Source organism: Salvelinus fontinalis, chromosome 23, assembly GCF_029448725.1.
Source record: "Salvelinus fontinalis isolate EN_2023a chromosome 23, ASM2944872v1, whole genome shotgun sequence".
NCBI classification, from domain to species: domain Eukaryota; kingdom Metazoa; phylum Chordata; class Actinopteri; order Salmoniformes; family Salmonidae; genus Salvelinus; species Salvelinus fontinalis.
In genome coordinates this window covers 3,275,754-3,297,502 of record NC_074687.1, presented here as the reverse complement: position 1 = coordinate 3,297,502, position 21,749 = coordinate 3,275,754, and the positions used below count along the sequence as shown (strand labels likewise).

The following is a 21,749-nucleotide window of genomic DNA, read 5'->3' as shown; positions in this document are numbered from 1 at the left end:
CCTTATGTCTGAAACACAGGCTTCTAGCGAGGGCAATTTTGGGGCTTCACCGTGTTTCATTGAAATGTACAGCTGTGTGTCATCCGCATAGCAGTGAAAGTTAACATTATGTTTTCGAATGACATCCCCAAGAGGTAAAATATATAGTGAAAACAATAGTGGTCCTAAAACGGAACCTTGAGGAACACCGAAATGTACAGTTGATTTGTCAGAGGACAAACCATTCACAGAGACAAACTGATATCTTTCCGACAGATAAGATCTAAACCAGGCCAGAACTTGTCCGTGTAGACCAATTTGGGTTTCCAGTCTCTCCAAAAGAATGTGGTGATCGATGGTGTCAAAGGCAGCACTAAGGTCTAGTAGCACGAGGACAGATGCAGAGCCTCGGTCTGACGCCATTAAAAGGTCATTTACCACCTTCACAAGTGGAGTCTCAGTGCTATGATGGGGTCTAAAACCAGACTGAAGCATTTCGTATATATTGTTTGTCTTCAGGAAGGCAGTGAGTTGCTGCGCAACAGCTTTTTCTAAAAATGTTGAAAGGAATGGAAGATTCAATATAGGCCGATAGTTTTTTATTTTCTCTGGGTCAAGGTTTGGCTTTTTCAAGAGAGGCTTTATTACTGCCCCTTTTAGTGGATTTGGTACACATCCGGTGGATAGAGAGACGTTTATTATGTTCAACATAGGAGGGCCAAGCACATGAAGCAGCTCTTTCAGTAGTTTAGTTGCAATAGGATCCAGTATGCAGCTTGAAGGTTTAGAGGCCATTATTATTTTCATCATTGTGTCAAGAGATATAGTACTAAAACACTTAAGTGTCTCTCCCGATCCCAGGCCCTGGCAGAGCTGTGCAGATCCAGGACAGCTAAGCCCTGGAGGAATACGCAGATTTAAAGAGGAGTCCGTAATTTGCTTTCTAATTATCATGATCTTTTCCTCAAAGAAGTTCATGAATTTATTACTGCTGAAGTGAAAGCCATCTTCTCTTGGGGAATGCTGCTTTTTAGTTAGCTTTGCAACAGTATCAAAAATACATTTTGGATTGTTCTTATTTTCCTCAATTAATACTTGGAGTCAAACTATCGATATTCAAAATAATATTGCGATATGTAACTGTATCGATTTTTCCCCATCACTAATTTCAACCTTGTTATTTTGTACTCCATTATCCTCCAATGTCACATCTCTGGGGGATTAATGCTGCCACAACAAATGTTCACGTAAAGCTGCTGCGGTGTGTAAATATTGCCCCAGCCTCAGCCAGTGTCTGTAGTTGAGGTGTGAGTGTTTGGGTTTGGATTAAGGGACCTTTCTCAGTGTAGGTTCGTACCAAAGAAGACTGTTAAGCTGAAACGTCTGTGTATGCGATCCTGATGTCAACCCATCACACTTTAATGCCCTCAGATAGAGCCAGGAATGAGTGAATGAGGGGGTTAGCTGAGTGCTGTCTGGATTACCCAATACCAATCTGTTTGGTGGGACTCGGAGTCCCGGCCTCACAACCAGCAGCTTTCACAAAGCTCTACGCCATTCCAAGTGAGCGCAGGGAAATGCTCTGAGAAACATGTGAACATGCTTCATACATGAACACATACTCTCTGTAGTGACTTTCCCTTTTTTGCAGTGAGTGTGTGTGTTGTTAGTCAGTGTTGGGGAGTCGTGAATTATATTGAGGTAACTAGTAATTAACTACATTTTTTGCAGTAGCTTGGTGGTACTGTAGTTGAACTTAACTCAGATCTAGGTCGTTTTTTCAGTAGTTAATTACTATTCGCTTTGTGGTGGTAGAAAACAATAAGATATGGGTGAAGTAGGAAAGAAATTCATTTCTTTTTCCACATCAGACCTGCTTAATTCTCACTCAAAATAGTTTTTGTGCTTAATAGGCAAAATTACACATTCTGTTAACATTTGACCACAAAGTGAAATTTGTTATTACAATTTGGAGTCTAGAATCTAGAAATGTCACGTTCCTGACCTATTTTCTCTTGTTTTGTATGTGTTTATTGGTCAGGGCGTGAGTTTTGGGTGGGCAGTCTATGTTTTCTATTTCTATGTTGGGTTTTTGTGTTCGGCCTGGTATGATTCTCAATCAGAGACAGGTGTGTATCGTTTGTCTCTGATTGAGAGTCATACTAAGGCAGCCAGGGTTTCATTGGTGTTTTGTGGGTGTTTGTTTCCTGTGTCAGCGTTTGGGCCACACAGGACTGTTGCAGGTTAGTCACGTTTGTTGTTTTGTTAATTTGTAGTGTTTGTTGGTTTGCCATTAAAACATGAATACCTACTACTCCGCATCTTGGTCCGATCCATGCTCCTCCTCGTCTGAGGAGGAGAACGACTACGACAACCTTTACAGAAACACCCACCAAAACAGGATCAAGCGGAGTGGAGAAGGAAGGCAGGAACAACAGCAATGGGGAAAAGAGGAATGGACATGGGAGGAGATCCTGGACGGTAAAGGACCCTGGGCAGAGCCAGTGGAGTGTCGCCGCCCCAAAGCGGAGCTGGAGGCAGCGAAAGCGGAGAGGAGGTTTTATGAGGCTAAAGCAAGGCAGAGCGGCTGGAAGCCCGAGAGGCTCACCCAAAAATTTATTGGGGGGGGGGGGGGCTAAAGGGGAGTGTGGCGAAGCCGGGTTGGTTACCTGAGCCAACTCCCCGGGCTTACCGTGGAGTGAGAGGGCGTCGTACTGGTCAGACACTGTGTTATGCGGTAAAGCGCACGGTGTCCCCAGTACTCGTGCTTAGCCCAGTGCGGGCTATTCCACCTTGCCGCACTGGGAGGGCTAGGTTGGGCATCGAGCCGGATGTCATGAAGCCAGCCCAACGTATCTGGCCTCCAGTACGTCTCCTCGGGCCGGCGTACATGGCACCAGCCTTACAGGTGGTGTCCCCGGTTCGCCTGCATAGCCCAGTGCGGGTTATTCCACCTCGCCGCACTGGCAGGGCTACGGGGACCCTTCAACCTGGTAAGGTTGGGGAGGCTCGGTGCTCAAGAGCGCGTGTCCTCCTTCACGGTCCGGTATATCCGGCGCCACCTTCCCACCCCAGCTCAGTACCACCAGTGCCTACTCTACGCACCAGGCTTCCAGTGCGTTTCCAGAGCCCTGTTCCTCCTCCACGCACTCTCCCTGTGGTGCATGTCTCCAGCCCAGTGCCTCCAGTTCCGGCACCACGCACCAGGCCTACTGTGCGCCTCAGCAGGTCAGACTCGGCCGTCTGCCCAACGCCGCCTGCGCTGCTTGCCTGCTCAGCGCTGCCCGAACTGCCTGCCTGCCCAGCGTGGTCTGAACTGCCTGCCTGCCCAGCGTGGTCTGAACTGCCTGCCTGCCCAGCGTGGTCTGAACTGTCTGCCTGCCCAGCGCTGCCCGTCTGTCCCGAGCCTTCAGAGCCGTCCAGCCAGGACCAGCCAGAGCCGTCCAGCCAGGACCAGCCAGAGCCGTCCAGCCAGGACCAGCCAGAGCCGTCCAGCCAGGACCAGCCAGAGCCCCTCAGCCAGGACCAGCCAGAGCCCCTCAGCCAGGACCAGCCAGAGCCCCTCAGCCAGGACCTGCCAGAGCCCCTCAGCCAGGACCTGCCAGAGCCCCTCAGCCAGGACCTGCCAGAGTCCCTCAGCCAGGACCTGCCAGAGTCCCTCAGCCAGGACCTGCCAGAGTCCCTCAGCCAGGACCTGCCAGAGTCCCTCAGCCAGGACCTGCCAGAGTCCCTCAGCCAGGACCTGCCAGAGTCCCTCAGCCAGGACCTGCCAGAGTCCCTCAGCCAGGACCTGCCAGAGTCCCTCAGCCAGGACCTGCCAGAGTCCCTCAGCGCGGAGCTGCTGCCCCTTATCCCAATGCTGCCCCTTCATTTAGGTGGGTTTAGTTGGAGGGTGGTCATTGGGAGGGGGATACGGAAGCGGGGAGTGACTGGTGGGGACCTCGCCCAGAGCCTGAGCCACCACCGTGGTCAGATGCCCACCCAGACCCTCCCCTAGACTTTGTGCTGGTGCGCCCAGAGTTCGCACCTTAAGGGGGGGGTTATGTCACGTTCCTGACCTATTTTCTCTTGTTTTGTATGTGTTTATTGGTCAGGGCGTGAGTTTTGGGTGGGCAGTCTATGTTTTCTATTTCTATGTTGGGTTTTTGTGTTCGGCCTGGTATGATTCTCAATCAGAGACAGGTGTGTATCGTTTGTCTCTGATTGAGAGTCATACTAAGGCAGCCAGGGTTTCATTGGTGTTTTGTGGGTGTTTGTTCCTGTGTCAGCGTTTGGGCCACACAGGACTGTTGCAGGTTAGTCACGTTTGTTGTTTTGTTAATTTGTAGTGTTTGTTGGTTTGCCATTAAAACATGAATACCTACTACTCCGAATCTGGCTCCGATCCATGCTCCTCCTCGTCTGAGGAGGAGAACGACTACGACAACCTTTACAAGAAAGGACATATGATATTTTTTCTCCAAGTAGTTGGGATATAGTGAACTACTTTTCAAAGTAACTTTGGTTAAGTACACGATATTTTTCTTAAGAGTAGCTTTAGTGTAGCTTAAATTCCAGAGTGAAGTAATTGGTAGCTTGGTGAACTATGTTTTCAGAGTAGCTTCCTCAACGCTGTTGTTAGTCACTGACCCCTCGCTTTAACCCCGCATCCGCTTGAACCCCGTCTCTAAATAATACTTTTCTTCTGTTAGGACTCCTCTGATAAGTAGCTTTCACTAAATGTGTCTTGCTCACGCAATTACGGCACTATGGGGCTCAATGGACAAATGAATTTGAGTCCACCCCATTACTCAACAGCATCCCTAGGGAGCGCCAGGGTCATGGTCACCGCATGGTGTGAAGAACTGACCAATCGATGCCTCTACAGCTGTTCTGGTATTAGAGCTATGTTTACATTGCCCCTGGCGACTCATCCTGAATTGACTTTCGCTGCTCTATCGATCGTTCCATACATCAATCTGAACCTGCCATCCTATAAGTCATTTGAGCTGACGTCAAAGTGACGTGATTCATGATTCCTGTAGTCCAGCTCTGGCCCAAACCATCGGTTTCTGGCACCAGTCAGAGCGGTCAGAATGTGTTTGCATTCTCAAAAGAGTCAGGGAGGAGAGCAAATCAAGTGTTGCTATAGGTTATCATTTTGAGGTTCTGTTAGCGAAGCATCACTGATCAATGATTTGGAGGAAACTAAACCATAGTCGTTCTCCCATCATGTCACCTTTTTACCTTTGCTACTGTTTAGGCCTAATGGAGGTTATTAGGACAGTAGCCTATTACGCCCAGTCTCATGTATGTGACCAATACAATTTGATTTGATTTAAATTGTTAGATAACGAAAGTAGGCTGTGATGAAAGTATAAAACTATTGACTGTAAAAGTGAATTTATACATCTTGTGTCATAACGGGAGGTCCAAGACAGGTTGGATTCATTTGATGCAGGGAGGTACCAGGGAATCTGGTCCTAAAACGGACAAACTGGGCAGATAAGAGACATTTTATTACCATGTGTAGATGCAACAAATCACGATCAGATCCTCTTGATCGGATGACGACAACCACATGTTAATTCAAGGTGTAACCATGGCTTTTGAAAGAGGGGTCTCAAAGGAGCACAGGGGGTTTAAAGTGTGTGTGTCAGTCACCAGATCTCAATCCAATTGAACACTTATGGGAGATTCTGGAGCGGTGCCTGAGACAGCATTTTGCACCACCATCAACAAAACACCAATTGATGGAAAATTCTTGTGGAAGAACTGTGTCACATCCCTTCAATAGTTCCAGACACGTGTAGAATCTATGCCAAAGCGCATTGAAGCTGTTCTGGTGGCTGTTGGTGGCCCAACGCCCTATTAAGCCACTTTATGTTGGTGTTTCCTTTATTTTGGCTGTTGTGTGATGATTAAACCTTGCCTGAGACCAGAATGCCTTAGGCATTAGCTCAATACATGGACACACTGGGTTTGAACGCCAGACTCGTCGGTCACAAGCGGCCTGTTTATGTGCATGTTCTCATTCTCAGTTGCAAGGCAAACAGGATGGAGAGAGTGGGGCAGTGCCTTAATCCTCTAAAATGGAAAAAGGAGAATAGAATCTCTCTCTGCTGTCCCTTTCGTTCTTTGGACTGACAGGGAGACTGGGGGAGATGGAGGGAGAGTCAGGCATTCCATTGCTGAAATGGGAGGTTAGCGGCACAGAACGGATGGACTGATTATTACTGTCTCTCTGTGGGTTAGGAGAGAAGCCCTCAGGCAGAACAATGAGCATACTGCAGGGACGGAGCACAACCAGAGAGAGGGAGAGGAGGGAGGGGAGCTGTCAGCGTGAGATAGTTAAAGAGATATTAGCTCTGAACAGATTGTGTTTACCCCCGGGGACTCTGTCGTGTCTAAAGGGACTTCTAGTAAACTCTAACCTCTATCGCCACCATGCTGTTTCAGCACACACACACACACACACACACACACACACACACACACACACACACACCCCTCTTCCCTCCCTTTATCAAACGTATTAGAGTCCAGAGCCTTACATTAGGTGTGTGTGGTGTCCGGAGGATTGACAATAACAAATACAGAAAACAGCAAACAAATGTCTATTTGGACAAAATATTATTTTAGTCTCTCCCTGGGGTGAAAACACATTCTCTCCTCTTCTCCTCTTCTGCTGTTCTTTCTCCTTCTCCTCCTCTCCTTTCCCCTTCTCCCTCATCCTCTTCTCTCTCCCCTTCTCTCCTCTTCCTCCCTCTTCTTCTCTACCCTCCTCTTCTCCACTCCTCTCTCCTCTTCCCCCTCCTCTCCCCTCCTCTTCTCCTCTCCCCTCTTCCTCCTCCTCTTTTCTCCCCACTCACTCTCTCCTTTCATCTCTCCTGTCTCTAGGTGGGTAAGATCCGTAAGACTGCGGCGCGGCGGAGAGAGCACCACATCCTGTTTATGGTGCTGACCACAGTGGTGTGTTATATACTGTGCTGGATGCCCTATGGCGTGGTAGCCATGATGGCCACATTCGGCCGGCCTGGCATCATCACTCCCGTGGCCGCCGTGGTGCCCTCCCTTCTGGCCAAGAGCAGCACCGTCATCAACCCCATCATCTACATCCTCATGAACAAACAGGTGAGACAGCAGGGGGGTGTTTGTGGAGGGGGGGTGGGGTGTAGTGTGTATTGGGTGGTGCTTGGTAACGTGTGTGTGTGTTTTGTCGGTAATCTAAGGCCGGGATACAATCCAATCGCGCATTGTTGAGAATGTGTGTTTTAAAGGGGCAATGTTCCTGAATGCATTTACGCTAAACACTGAGATGCCGGCTCAAACGGAAATGACCTTCAAAAGGCGCATTGTGACAGCGCTCCAAGGATGGAATCCTGGCCTGTCTTTATAACTCCACACTGATCCTTTGTACATGTACAATGTCTTTATTTACATGGTAAAAAATAACAATGAATTAACAACAATTTAATTTTATACCAACATTCAACTTAAATACCTTTGAATAAAAAACCTGTAATGACAAATCAAAAGGAAAGTTTTAGTCATAACATTTTTTATCCCAAGGCTGAAAATAAAATGTGCTTTTCAATAACACTTTGGTCATGATGAATCCCCCACTCTCTCTCTCGCTCCCTCTCCTCTCAGCCTTTGTTCAAAGCCCTCTTAGAAATCTCAGAGGACAACTTAAAAAACGTGAAATGTTTCCATTTTAAAGGCAGTGTTGTGGCACAGGAGAGAGAGAGAGATAGAGAATCAAGTTAAGCAGTGACCACCAAAACAAACTCTTTCTCTTTGGTGTCTGACATGCCGGTCCATACAGAGATGTCTGGCATGCCGGTCCATACAGAGATGTCTGGCATGCCGGTCCATACAGAGATGTCTGGCATGCCGGTCCATACAGAGATGTTGGTCGTCTTTATCCCCCTAAACACCTGCTAGAAAACGAACATAGCCCCCTTCCACCTACCTGCATCAGCAAGTTAATGATAAATAAATAAATAAATAATTGGGAACAGAATCAAGATTCCACTACCGTTGCCAAAGGCATTGCATTTGATCAAGGTGTGCTTCTACAGAACATATGATGATGCTAATAATAGCTGCTCTCTTGTTTCCAGCTGGATGGAATTTCCCTACGCACACAATATACACAGCGCCAGTAGAAATATTGGACATTTTTCCAGCATGGACTTTTTTACTTGGAGGTCTAAAGACTAAATTACAGTAAAGTACAGTCAATTACAGTACAGTAAAGTACAGTCAATTACAGTACAGTAAAGTACAGTATACATGGACAATTTAAACCTCCTAGCCCTGCTCCGGTTAGACTTACATGCTCTGTCCATCGGAATATAAACAAAGTTATTACAAATTAATTTCATATTTCTTTGCACCATCACTGTGTCACAATCACAATCATAAGGGTAACAGTTACAGTTAGTTAGGGTTGCAATGCTACCGGTAATTTACCAAACTTACTGGATCTTTAGTCATTTTGGTAATTAACAGAAAATATGGCAATCGTAACTTTGGTAGTTTATACCATGTAAAAATGTATTCATATATAGCATTCATTTATTATGTCTGTATCCATATTGTCCATGAGTTTCTAGTAGATAGACCAGATGGTTCAAGAGAAAATAGCCCAATTAATGAAAAAAAGCATCTAAGCAACAAGGGAATTATCTTCAATTAACCGCAACTCTTCCATGTACTGACTTTTTACACAACTGACACTAGTTTGACACCAAAACATTAACAAATACATAGAAAAAAATATGTGTGTATAAAAACTCCAAAGTAAACTTCATGCTAAAACCCTCATATTAAACACCAGTGGTATTCGCCAAGTTGATGGTTTATAATTAGGATAATGTTTTACAGCTGTCATCATTAAAAAAAAAAATCTTATTTCATTATTTTACATGTGATAAGGCCACACAGAGGGCCAGAGATAATGACAGACACCCGATATTATCTGAAGTACCCAAATGGGCCACTGGATATCTTGTGAAAGAGTACATAAAATCTTTGTAAGATACCAAAATTCTGTTATTTTACTGGAAAACTTCAAAAGATTCCAGTAATGCTCCCTCCCCTTGTAACCCTAGTTACAGTTGATGATTTGTAGACATCAATAGTAACAACGCATGGAGATGAATCAGACATGATACTTCTGATACACTGTGTGTAAGAGACTCTTCCAGACAGCTTCACAACAGCCTTGTTTCACTCAGTTAGGTCTCTCAGTGAGAGGTTGGCCCTAGGTCTCTCAGTGAGAGGTTGGCCCTAGGTCTCTCAGTGAGAGGTTGGCCCTAGGTCTCTCAGTGAGAGGTTGGCCCTAGGTCTCTCAGTGAGAGGTTGGCCCTAGGTCTCTCAGTGAGAGGTTGGCCCTAGGTCTCTCAGTGAGAGGTTGGCCCTAGGTCTCTCAGTGAGAGGTTGGCCCTAGGTCTCTCAGTGAGAGGTTGGCCCTAGGTCTCTCAGTGAGAGGTTGGCCCTAGGTCTCTCAGTGAGAGGTTGGCCCTAGGTCTCTCAGTGAGAGGTTGGCCCTAGGTCTCTCAGTGAGAGGTTGGCCCTAGGTCTCTCAGTGAGAGGTTGGCCCTAGGTCTCTCAGTGAGAGGTTGGCCCTAGGTCTCTCAGTGAGAGGTTGGCCCTAGGTCTCTCAGTGAGAGGTTGGCCCTAGGTCTCTCAGTGAGAGGTTGGCCCTAGGTCTTTCAGTGAGAGGTTGGCCCTAGGTCTCTCAGTGAGAGGTTGGCCCTAGGTCTCTCAGTGAGAGGTTGGCCCTAGGTCTCTCAGTGAGAGGTTGGCCCTAGGTCTCTCAGTGAGAGGTTGGCCCTAGGCGATCATGCGACACAGCGGTGCGTCTGGCTCCTCAAAGCCAATATTTTCTTTCCATCAGGTGTGATATTTTGCTTGCCTGGGGTGCCGGTGTAACAGTTATTCGTAACCACGCTCGTGCTGAGTAACCTTGCCTGAGACCTGAACTTGCGTTAGCTCCTCGAACTACTGCCAAGGCTTTATTTATTTGTACAGGGAGTACTATTGAATACAAAGGACTCTATCCAAGGGAGCCCTGCATGAACACAATTTATTTAAAAAATGTACAACATTCAATGTAATAAGAACATACAATACTACAAGAAATTCAAAAAATTGCAAAGAGCCATCAGAGTTCCCCTCATAACGACACAGCCTTCACATCACAGATTTAAAACAGCTCTAACTCTAAATGGTATTCCTGTTCGGTCTCTTTTCTATCACCTGAATGCAACAACAGTTGCCTCGGTTTATCCCAAGCAGCGTTTGTTTGCCATGTGTAGAACTGAATAAATTCATTTCTGCAACCCTGGTTAAGCATGGTTCCTGGAGCAAGGGCATAGCAACACGTTACAGAATAACAAACGCTAATACACAAACACACATCTCTTATTTGCGTTGACTGCCAATGTCAACCCCTTCCATGATTTCCCAGGCCAGGGAATGGTCACTAGCTGGCCGCTACAGAGAGAACTACAGTGACAAATAGGTTAGATGGACAAGTACATGATCTGTTTGTTTTCATTGGGTCAGCTGGGGATAAAGGTGAAGCTTAGTAGTTGTAAGCGGATTTGTGGTTGGAAACCACTGAGCCTCCATTGTCCATTCCCACACACACACACACACACACACACACACACACACACACACACACACACACACACACACACACACACACACACACACACACACACACACACACACACACAGGAGATAGCTAGCTGAAATGTACTGTAGGCAAGTCTGGCACAGAGTCAGGGTAAATAACAAAGCCATTAAAACACAAAGTGAGTCTGGAGATATTACTGCTTGAAATCCCTGGCACGATGAGAAATGTTCTCCGCCAGCGCACCAGGGCAGGCTGCTGCAAGCTCAGGCATAATAGTAATTTCAGACCAATATTGGAGTATTGAGTCAAAATGACAACGGTAAAGACATAATGAACGATAGTCTCAAGGTAGAACTAGACTACGCTCTGCTGTATGCCTGGGAGGCAGTCTAGCTACAGAACCCTGCAGACTGAAACCCTCATTCTCTGGACTCTATCAAATGGCACACAGTCAGGGTAGTGCTCATAGAGAGAAGTTCCCTAAGGAGCGGTTTGATTACATTCAAAGTGATAGGTCAATCAGCGCAGTAGCTACAGCTGCTTTTAAAGAGACGTCAGAGAGAGGGCGTTGGTTCAATTGTCTTTTGGCATGGGGTGAACACTGGACAGTATGGGAGTTTGACTAGTGATCTCTCCTACTCGCCACTAACAGAACACAGGACGGTTTGAGCTATGGGCTGATTAGCAGGCTTATTTAAATCTCAACTATTAAACAATTAAATAAGCAACAAAAAGTTCAACATTGAAACTGCAGTTTAATGGATGGCATATGTGAATGATCAGTCTGAGGGTGTTTTGAAAGGCAACCCAGTGTTCATTTGGCCACTAGGCACAGGGTTATAGATGTTTTGAGAAAGTGTTCTGAGTCCCTTCTCTTACCCCCTAGCTCCTATCCACCAGCCTCTCATCATTTGGTGTACTGGATTAAACCTAAGAATGGGCAACCAATGTGTTTTCCAGGGTTTGGTACCCAACTGCCCACCGGACATGCATTTTAAGTGGCAGCCTTGAAGTGGCAGTCAGTCACCAGCCTGTCATTAGCCAGTCACCAGCCTGTCATTAGCCGGGTCACCAGCCTGTCATTAGCCAGTCTTAAAGTGCTAATTGAGGAGTGTGACAATCTGTTTATTGGCAACTGGTCCGGTGTAGTCAAGCTTGGGGATTGGACAGGAGAGTGACATAAAGCGCAGCAGCAGCAAAACAGCACTCAAAATCATTTACAACAACAAATAAGACTTCACAAATAAGAATAGAAAATAACATTTAAGGAATGTCAAATACAGCAAAATGTGACGGTTGTAGATCAAAAACAATGTACCTCCATCTTGGTTAGATAATACTTGGGAGGGTTTGGTGTAGTTCCAGTGTGCCTGTATGGAGCAACATGTGCCTGTGTGTACAGTGTACGTGTGGGTGTGTGTTGTGTATGTATTGTCTTTGAAGTTATATGGAGGAACATTTCCAATAAAACTTCAGGTGTGTTACACGTTGTCGGGAGTGTGTGGCTGGTGTACGCAGAGTTTGTACCTTTTCAAAAGTGTGTGTTCGATATGGACGTGTGTGAGGCATTCAGTGCGGACCACTGCTCATTTTCTCAAACATTCATTTACCACCCCATGAGAGCCATAACCCGCCATTAAAAAAACACAAAACACCCACCATTAAAAAACTGTGGACTGTCCTTTTAAGAAAGAAGAGCAACCAGAGCTCTGGAGAAACAACGCTTCACAACAGCAAAAAACATCCAAATATATCAAAAACGTTTCTCTATTTAAAAACACTTTTCTATTGCTACCCTAGACAGCTCTTCTCTCTTCCGGCTCAGCAATGGCAGAGATAGAGGTGGTCACATTGGGTATGTCTTGGGCTTGTTAACCCTCTGAGGAGGGTTGAAAAGTAGCTGATTGCATGTAATCTGATTACAACAACTGATAACTGTAATCAGTTACGTTACCAGCAAAAATACTATCATCAGATTACAGATACTTTTGAAAAACTAGCTCATCACTTTTTGGATTACTTTTAAATTTAGAAAGGATGTTCGCGAAAAAATACATTATGACACCTTTCTGTTTTCCCAGTGACATTCAATTAAGCATTGAAAAAAGGTTGAAAAAAGGGGCAAGTTTAAGTTTGTTCCACCTGAGCGAGTTTGACCACAAGTCAGAGACCACTATGATGATACACCAAATGATGACCACCAATCAAAGACCACTATGATGACACACCAAATGCATTTGATGGATCCTTTTGTCTTCTACGTAATCCAAAAGTAACTGAGCGTAATCAGATTACGTTACGGAGTTTGGATAATCCAAAAATTACGTTACTGATTACAAATTTGGACAGGTAACTACCGTAGTAACTGTAGTTGATTACATTTAGAAAGTAACATACCCAACCCTGCCTCTGAGGAAGGCAAGGTTTTTACCGATGGGGGTTCTGTTGATAAATCCTGACTTAGATGTAGTTAGACTAGAGCTGTACCCTCCGGTTTGATCCTATCCCACACAGAGGGGCTATGGCTTAGGTTCTCCACTGTTCTACGTGGTTCTACATGGTTGCCTCCGCGTTCCCCCTAAGGTCAGAGTCCAGAAGGTTCTTATTGCACCGTTTACCCTTAGATGCGTGGAGTCATGGTGGTTCCATGTGTGGCTTCCTAGTTCAGAGTTCAGAGTTCACAGTTGACGGTGTTGAAGCCGGGGAGGGTGACACGGCCCTTCCTCTTCAGGTCTCTCACAGGGCCTGTGTTGATGCGCTGCACAAGACTCTTCTCATAGAGCAGCGGGTGGTACGCCCCCAGGGTGCATGCAGCGTCGTAGTAGCGCTCGTGGTAGTGGCACAGATCTGTCTGCCGCAGCGAGGGGATGTACTCGTACACGTGGACCTCTTCGCACAGCGCCATCATCAGGAGGATGCCTGTAATTACAACAACAAGGCAGAGCATGAGGGGTTAGATATTCTATCATACACACACACACAAGTTACACATTGATCGACTGAAAGTCATCTTTAGACGAATCGATTGGCAGGAATTTTAAAACGTGCATTTTTACATACATAGACATTAATAATATCAACTACATATGTATTGAGCTTCTCTGATGCTTTAAGCGCACTGTTAGATGAAATAAGACACAAATGACTCAAGAGGGAGCCAAAGACCAAGATAAACAGAAGAAAAAAACCTAACCAGACTATCCTCCTCCCGCTCCTACTGGCTTTCACAGATTCTGCCTTCACTCTCCTGTAGTTGCCGGTTGTAGGCTGCATGAGGAGTCGGCAACCTTTCTCACCTGGAATGCTGGTTTATCTTAACATTTCTACCGCCCTGCGTGCCAGTTATGGTTCATATGCACATTTTCATGGAACAGTTTCATTTAATTTATAATAAAGTCTTCGTATCTCAAATTCATTGTCATGAAAATGAATGAAAATGATACAAACCTAAAAAGTAACTTATTGCCATTGCCAACTATGTAAAAATAGCCAATAAAGCCAACAAATAAAAACATTGCAGACTGCAGATAAAAATAAATATCCTCTAAAATCACATTGGCTACACATGGCCCGTCTGCAACGAACATGAAACATTGTATCAACTATTAACTTGGGTCTGGCCTAAAGCTGGTGCTGGCTAACTTGAAACATTGTATAAAATATTCTGGGCCCTCAGAGTTTCCTGAGCTAGTGAGCTCGGGACAGACACAGCTGTAGGCTATTTGCGCAAGGGATAAGAGGTCAACAGGTAGGCCTGTTTTCTGAAGTTTCCACTGGATCAGAACATGACATGTTTCTCTTTCATGCTGAGAGGTTACTGAAAGGGAGAGAGCTGGAAAGATGTTTCAAATACATTGAGGAACTGTTTGTAACGCCCTGGGTGTCGGGGGGTGCGAAGTCAGACGCAGGAACAGCAGAGCTTCAATATGTTGAGTCTTTAATGCCCAACTAGCAAACAAAATGTCCAACACGGACGTACTGGGTGTCATACACAACGGTCCAATGACACGAGAAACAAACCCAGTCCACAATAACCATAAACACTCCCGAAATCCCAAAAGCTACAATGTAACAATCCCGCACAACGAAGCGTACGGGCTGGCTGGCTAATAAAGCCACACTAATTAACAACTAACTGAACACAGGTGATACAAATAAACAATTAAGAAGGGGGAGGAAAAAGAGTCAGTGGCAGCTAGTAGGCCGGTGACCGCCGAGCGCCACCCGAACGGGAAGGAGAGCCTGCCTCGGTTGGAGTCGTGACACTGTCATTCTCAATGGATGTAAAAACAGACTTTGAGAAGCTCCACAGCTCCACAGCTGATTAGCCAATCAGAAATACCACCAGATCCTCAAATGGACACTATAGGTTTACGTATATGCGTAATCAGGGGCGTGTCCTTACTCGACAGAAGCGTTTCAAACAAAAGACAATGACTAAATTGACAAAACTTGTAAATGGAATGAAATAAACCAAAACTTGTTTCTCACAAGTGTAGCATAGGTTGTCCGCTCTGAAAAACAATGTGTCCCCTCCGACAATGAGAACAGTAAAATACTGGAATAATAATATATTGAATGCATTAACAGAAATTACCATAACCAAACAAACATTGGAGATTAGAAATGATAGGAATTAAGTCAGAAGTTTGGACAAACCTACTCATTCAAGGGGTTTCCTTTATTGTTTTACTATTTTCTACATTGTAGAATAATAATGAAAACTATGAAATAACACATATGGAAACGTGTAACCAAAAAAGGTGTTAAACAAATCAATATCGATTTTATATTTGAGATTCTTCAAAGTAGCCAACCTTTACCTTGATGACAGCTTTGCACACTCTTGGCATTCTCACATGTGTGGGAACCATCCGTCAGCTTCTCTGAGTCTCAAAGAATCGGCGGTTGGAACCAAAAATCTCAAATTTGGACTCATCAGACCAAAGGACAGATCTCCACCAGTATAATGTCCTTTAGTAGTTGTTTCTTTGCAGCAATTCGACCATGAAGGCCTGATTCATGCAGTCTTCTCTGAACAGTTGATGTTGAGATGTCTGTTACTTGAACGCTGTGAAGCATTTATTTGGGCTGCAGTCTGAGATGCCGTTAACTCTAATGAACTTATCCTCTGCAGCAGCAGTAACTCTGGAACGACGGCACTTGAAAAAATGTTAAAAGTTCTTTACATTTTCCGTATTGATTGACCTTCATGTCTTAAAGTAATGATGGACTCTTGTTTTCTTTGCTTATTTGAGCTGTTCTTGCCATAATATGGACTTGGTCTTTTACCAAATAGGGCTATCTTCTGTATACCACTAATCACTGAGCCAATTGATTAGCTCAAACGCATTAAGAAGGAAAGAAATTCCACTTTTAACAAGGCACACCTGTTAATTGAAATGCATTCCAGGTGACTAGCTAATGAAGCTGGTTGAGAGAATGCCAAGATTGTGCAAAGCTGTCATCAAGGCAAAGAATCTCAAATATTAATGTGTTATATGTGTTATTTCATTGTTTTAATGTATTCACTATTATTATACTATGTAGAAAATAGTAAAAATAAAAGAAAACCCCTTGAATAAAACCTTGTTCTAAAACCTTTGACCGGTAGTGTATATATATATATATATATACATATATTTGCTACTGATCGACTAAAACAAATTTTGGTCAACCAACAGCCTAACGACCAAACAATCCACCAGTGGACTAATTTGGGTCAGCCCTACAATCCATACATTTAGTTATGTAATTATGAAGCTGTCTAGTATAAAAGCTCTGTTGCACTATTGTTTCACTTAACTATAGTGAAATGGAACATACATTCGGTCTGGATACCAGGCAAATCATGAACCAGCAGGTAAATAGGACACATTGTTTACATTGACATGTCCCAAGCACAGCTACAACACAGAGACTAGAGTCTGGATACCCCCAAATACATCCAGTTTTCACACTCCTTAGTTGGTCATTTTCTCTAAATCTAAATGCAAAGATTCCAGCCAATGTTTTAAGTAGCCGAAACTGTCATTGTCACTCTCACAAGATTTGTAGTAATCTGAGATTTTAATTATCATCAAAACCAACGTAACAGCGAAGGAGTGTCTTTGATTTGACGGCCTGCAAATGTGAGTTCGGCACCACACGACCGTTGTACCCGATGAGGTGTTTCTGTGCATGAGCTTAGCTAGCTAATGTCGCTATGACGTCGCCTACAGGTGTTATCTGGGAATTCTGTTGGACAAGCAGTTTCTGCCTATTTTTATACTGTACTGTCTTTGATGCTATTCTGCTGATGCAGTGAGGTCCTTTAGAGGGGCTTTTCCTCTCTACCTCACTTCCTGTTTAGCTTTGAGACATCAGAGAGAAATGTGACAGGTCAAACTCAGGGAACGGATACATTTGTCCAACCTCTCGAGGGAGACGGAACAAAGGTTACACCAACTCACTCTGCGGGTGACCGTTCCACGACCTCTCTTGCTAGTGTGTGTTGTTTCTATAGACACAAAAGGGAGAAGGCCACCAAATAATTTAAATGTGCAGATGAAGTGTTATTGACCAAGAATAGAAGTGACGTCATATCAGTACTCTGTTCATACAACCCAGAGACCTTGCATGATACAGGCCATAGAATCATCAGCTGCCATGGTAACATGGAACAATAGAAACATGGAGCACATAGAAAATGATAAAGGATCTCCATGTATGAGTCCTGGTTGGTTCATGCAACCAAAATGGGCAAAAAGAGAAGATGGATAATGATCTTTTTTGCTTCTCATTGCTGTAGCAACAGCCTTCTCCTCCACCTCTCCCTTCTGTCCTGCTCACCTCACCCCGTTCTGCCATATCTGCCCTACCCGTTCCCCCCTCAAATCTCTCCCTCCCAACTAATATCTCCTCCCTTCCTCAGTTCTACAGGTGTTTCCTGATCCTGTTCCGGTGTGAACGGCGCTCCACGGAGAACGGCCTCTCCTCCATGCCCTCCAAGACCACCGCCATCCAGCTCAACCGGCGTGTCTACAGCAACACGGTGGCGTGCACCGCCCGGATCTCCACTGGTATCCACAACCATGGCTGCAGCACCCCGGCCACTGAGCGCAACAACCCTCCCGAGGTCACTTCCTGAGCAGGCACGCCGGGAAGACCAACGGGGAAGAGTGAATGATGACCGTTGGATGATGATGATAAAGTAGCTAGCTAGCTGAGCGGTGCATTGTGCAAACCAATAGACCATCACGACGTGAACGCTCCAAGCCCCATGCATAAAACCTCTCGGGGGTCTCTCCTCTGCTCGTGCCCAGCCACTTCGATTTGTTTACTGATCGCTGTGTTTACCTGTGCATGTGAAATTGCATGTGAAGTTGTCCATGTGTGTGCAAGAGAAAGTAAGTTTATGTGAGTGTATGGGGGATGGGGCAGAGGCTGTAATATAGTGAGCATGTGTCCTGCATGCATAAGAGGAAGTGTGTGTATCTTTGTGTATGTGTGTGCATGTGTGTGTATGAATTCTGTGTCTGCGTATGAATTCTGTGTATGTGTGTGTGTATGAATTATGTGTATATAAATTATGTGTATGTGTGTATGAATTCTGTGTATATGTGTGTGTGTATGAATTCTGTGCGTGTGTATGAATTGTGTGTGTGTGAATTATGTGTGTATGAATTGTGTGTGTGTATGAAGTATCTGTGTGTGTGTATGGATTCTCTGTGTGGGTGTGTATAACTTCTGTGTGTGTGTGTGTGTGTGTATTCTGTGTGTGTGTGTGTGTGTGTGTGTATGTATGAATTCTATGTACTGTATGTGTGTGAATTATGTGTGTGTATGAATTGTATGTGTGTGAGTATGAATTGTGTGTGTGTATGACTTGTGTGTGTGTGTGAATTATGCGTGTGTGTGTATGAATTATCTGTGTGTGTGTGTATGGATTCTCTGTGTGTGTGTGTGTGTGTGTGTGTGTGTGTGTGTGTGTATGGATTCTGTGTATGTGTGTGTATGAATTCTGTGTGTGTGTGTGTGCGTGTGTATAGATTCTGTGTATGTGGGTGTAGGAATTCTGTGTGTGTGTGTGTGTGTGTGTGTATGAATTCTATGTACTGTATGTGTGGGTATGAATTGTGTGTGTGTGATTTATGCGTGTGTGTGTGTATGCATTATGTGTGTGTGTGTGTGTGTGTGTGTGTGTGTATGGATTCTCTCTGTGTGTGTGTGTGTGTGTGTGTGTGTGTGTGTGTATGAATTCTGTGTGTGTGTGTGTACCATTTGATGTCACTCTGCTCTATTGACAGTCTGCTTGTCTTGGTGTAAATACCATCGCTCAACACACTGGCAAACCACAAAACACACAGCACCGCCCAAGTGAAAAGGTGTATCTCTGTCACATTTCAACCCCCCTCACACACACACACTCCGACCCCACGCCTCGAACACACACACACACACACACACACACACACACACACACACACACACACACAGAGAGAATTCACACACACACACACACACACAGAATTCACACACACACACAGCCAGTGCTTATCCTACTCCCAGCCTCCGTGCTGTCCAAACTGTGAAGACTGATGAGAGAGTTTGAGGCTGCGTCTCAAATTGCACCCTATTCCCCAAAGTAGTGCACTACATAAGGCTCTGGAAAGAAGGGGAATAAGATGCAGCCACTGACTAAAGTGCAATAAGCTATGGAATATGCCAGCAGCCTACCACCCTGCATACCACTGCCAGCTTGCTTCTGAAGCTAAGCAGGGTTGGTCCTGGTCAGTCCCTGGATGGGAGACCAGATGCTGCTGGAAGTGGTGTTGGAGGGCCAGTAGGAGGCACTCTTTCCTCTGGTCTAAAAATAAATAAATATCCCAATGCCCCAGGGCAGTGATTGGGGACACTGCCCTGTGTAGGGTGCCGTCTTTCGGATGGGACGTTAAACGGGTGTCCTGACTCTCTGAGGTCATTAAAGATCCCATGGCACTTATCGTAAGAGTAGGGGTGTTAACCCCGGTGTCCTGGCTAAATTCCCAATCTGGCACTCAAACCATCATGGTCACCTAAAAGTCCCCAGTTTACAATTGGCTCATTCATCCCCCTCCTCTCCCCTGTAACTATTCCCCAGGTTGTTGCTGCAAATGAGAATGTGTTCTCAGTCAACATAACGGTAAAATAAATATATTAGGTATATTATATTGGGATATCCGGTAAAGGCTACAAAGGCTGAACGTTTATCAAGAGAACAAAGACTACTTTCTACAGGAGATAGATCAGTTCAGCTCAGAAGGATACTGGTGATCTTGAACTTTTCTATTGAGGAACAACATGGATTTCAAATACGGGGAATGGGACTTTGCCGGACCTGCCAGCATTTGATTGGGGAGAATTGGCTTTCAATTCATTAATTCATGTGTGACGTTTGCCCCCATCCTCCACGTCTTGTGCCACCCCCCGCCCCCGTTCATACAAAGAAAGTGCTGAATTCAGTCTCTCTGTGTTTCTTGTGTGATTTGTTGTTTCACTGGTCTACTGAGCAATCCAAACTGACCTAATTACCTAAAGAATATGTAATATCACATTGCAATACAACACCACATCACTGGAAACAATAACATCTTTGAGACACCGTTCCCCCCAAATGGGACTACCGTATACCTAAACACCCCAAATCCCACTGCAACACAAAATACCGCCCTGTAACAGTTATGCATGCCTAATCTATTCAGAAATAACTTGTCTTAAGAGGTCGGGAGAAGGGGAGTGTGCGGAGTTACAGCAGAAGACACGTCAACTTCCTGTGGCTATCAAAAACTCACTGGAGTCTGCATTACCTACTCCCTCCCCCACACACACACACACCTCTTCCTATGGTCATAATTGCTGTATCTAGGGAATAGAAAATTGCACATGATGCCAACCCCCCCACCCTTATGTCATTGGCATGGCGACTGGACCCCGAGGTGACAGGAGGAGTGTAATATAATTACATTGTTCTGATGACAACGTTTGAGTGGTGCTATAGGACGGGTCCTGTATGGCTTTTTTATAATATTACAATAAAATGACTCCAGGCACTCTATTACACAACATAGAGAGACTGGCCGCATCGCAGACTCTCTAACGTTAACATTAGAACCACAGAGCCGGCTTTATAGAACACTTGTGTAAGTGTGTGTTTTTGAGTGTGTGCGTAATGTGTGTATGCACGTGCACTTGTACGTGTGTATGTGCGTGTATGCATGTGTGTGCATACATAATCTCACCTATAAACCCAGAGGAGGGTGGGTTGGGCTGGATGGTCTCCTGGGTGTTGCCCTGGATCACGTCCCAGAGATGCCACACATATTTGGGGTGTAGGACGTAGAAGGGCTGGGTGGGGTGGAGCCTCCGGTGCTCCACGTAAGGCCTGAACAGGTTATAGTCTGGACTGGCATACCACTGTTTGAGAGCACGAGAGAGAGGGGAAAGAGAGTGTGAGGGAGAAAGATAGAGAAAGGAAAGAGGTTTGAGAGGGGGGGGGGGGGGGCCAGAGAAAGAGGGAGAGAGAGAGGGGGGTAGTAGTTATAGTTAACTCTAGACTGACATACCTAAGAAAAAAAGAAACAGACCGACAGACAGAGGCAGAGACTGACAGACAAACATACAAACAGAGACAGACAGTACTTTTCCTTCTGCAGTCATTTGCGTGTGCGCGTGTGTGTGCGTGTGTGTGTGTGTGTGGGGGGGGGGGGGGGGACACAGTTGAAGTCGGAAGTTTACATACACTTAGGTTGGCGTCATTAAAACTCATTTTTCAACCACTCCACAAATTTCTTGTTAACAAACTATAGTTTTGGCAGGTTGGTTAGGACATCTACTTTGTGCATGACACAAGTCATATTTCCAACAATTATTTACAGACAGATTATTTCACTTATAATTCACTGTATCACAATTCCAGTGGGTCAGAAGTTTACATACACTAAGTTGACTGCCTTTAAACAGCTTGGAAAATTCCACAAAATGATGTCATGGCTTTAGAAGCTTCTGATAGGCAAATTGACATAATTTGAGTCAATTGGAGGTGTACCTGTGGATGTATTTCACGGCCTGCCTTCAAACTCAGTGCCTCTTTGCTTGACATCATGGGAAAATCAAAAGA

The 21,749-nt window shown here is 45.1% G+C and overlaps 2 protein-coding genes across 3 annotated transcripts in view; one reads left to right on the top strand and one right to left on the bottom strand.

Moving 5' to 3' along the window:
• Positions 1-21,099, top strand: part of tmtops2b (teleost multiple tissue opsin 2b) — a 67,146-nt gene extending 46,047 nt beyond the window's left edge. The window contains exons 3-4 of the mRNA XM_055877624.1: positions 6,859-7,092; positions 17,526-21,099. Of these exons, the coding sequence (XP_055733599.1) occupies positions 6,859-7,092; positions 17,526-17,741 (450 nt within the window). The 3' untranslated portion in view covers positions 17,742-21,099. The remainder of the gene's footprint in view (positions 1-6,858; positions 7,093-17,525) is intronic.
• Positions 7,371-21,749, bottom strand: part of LOC129820718 (beta-galactoside alpha-2,6-sialyltransferase 2-like) — an 81,877-nt gene continuing 67,498 nt past the window's right edge. For both annotated transcript variants that reach the window (XM_055877622.1, XM_055877623.1), the window contains exons 5-6: positions 20,872-21,046; positions 7,371-13,531 (exon numbers count right to left, since the gene is read on the bottom strand). In XM_055877622.1, coding sequence (XP_055733597.1) covers positions 13,284-13,531; positions 20,872-21,046 — 423 coding nt within the window. In that variant the 3' untranslated portion in view covers positions 7,371-13,283. The remainder of the gene's footprint in view (positions 13,532-20,871; positions 21,047-21,749) is intronic.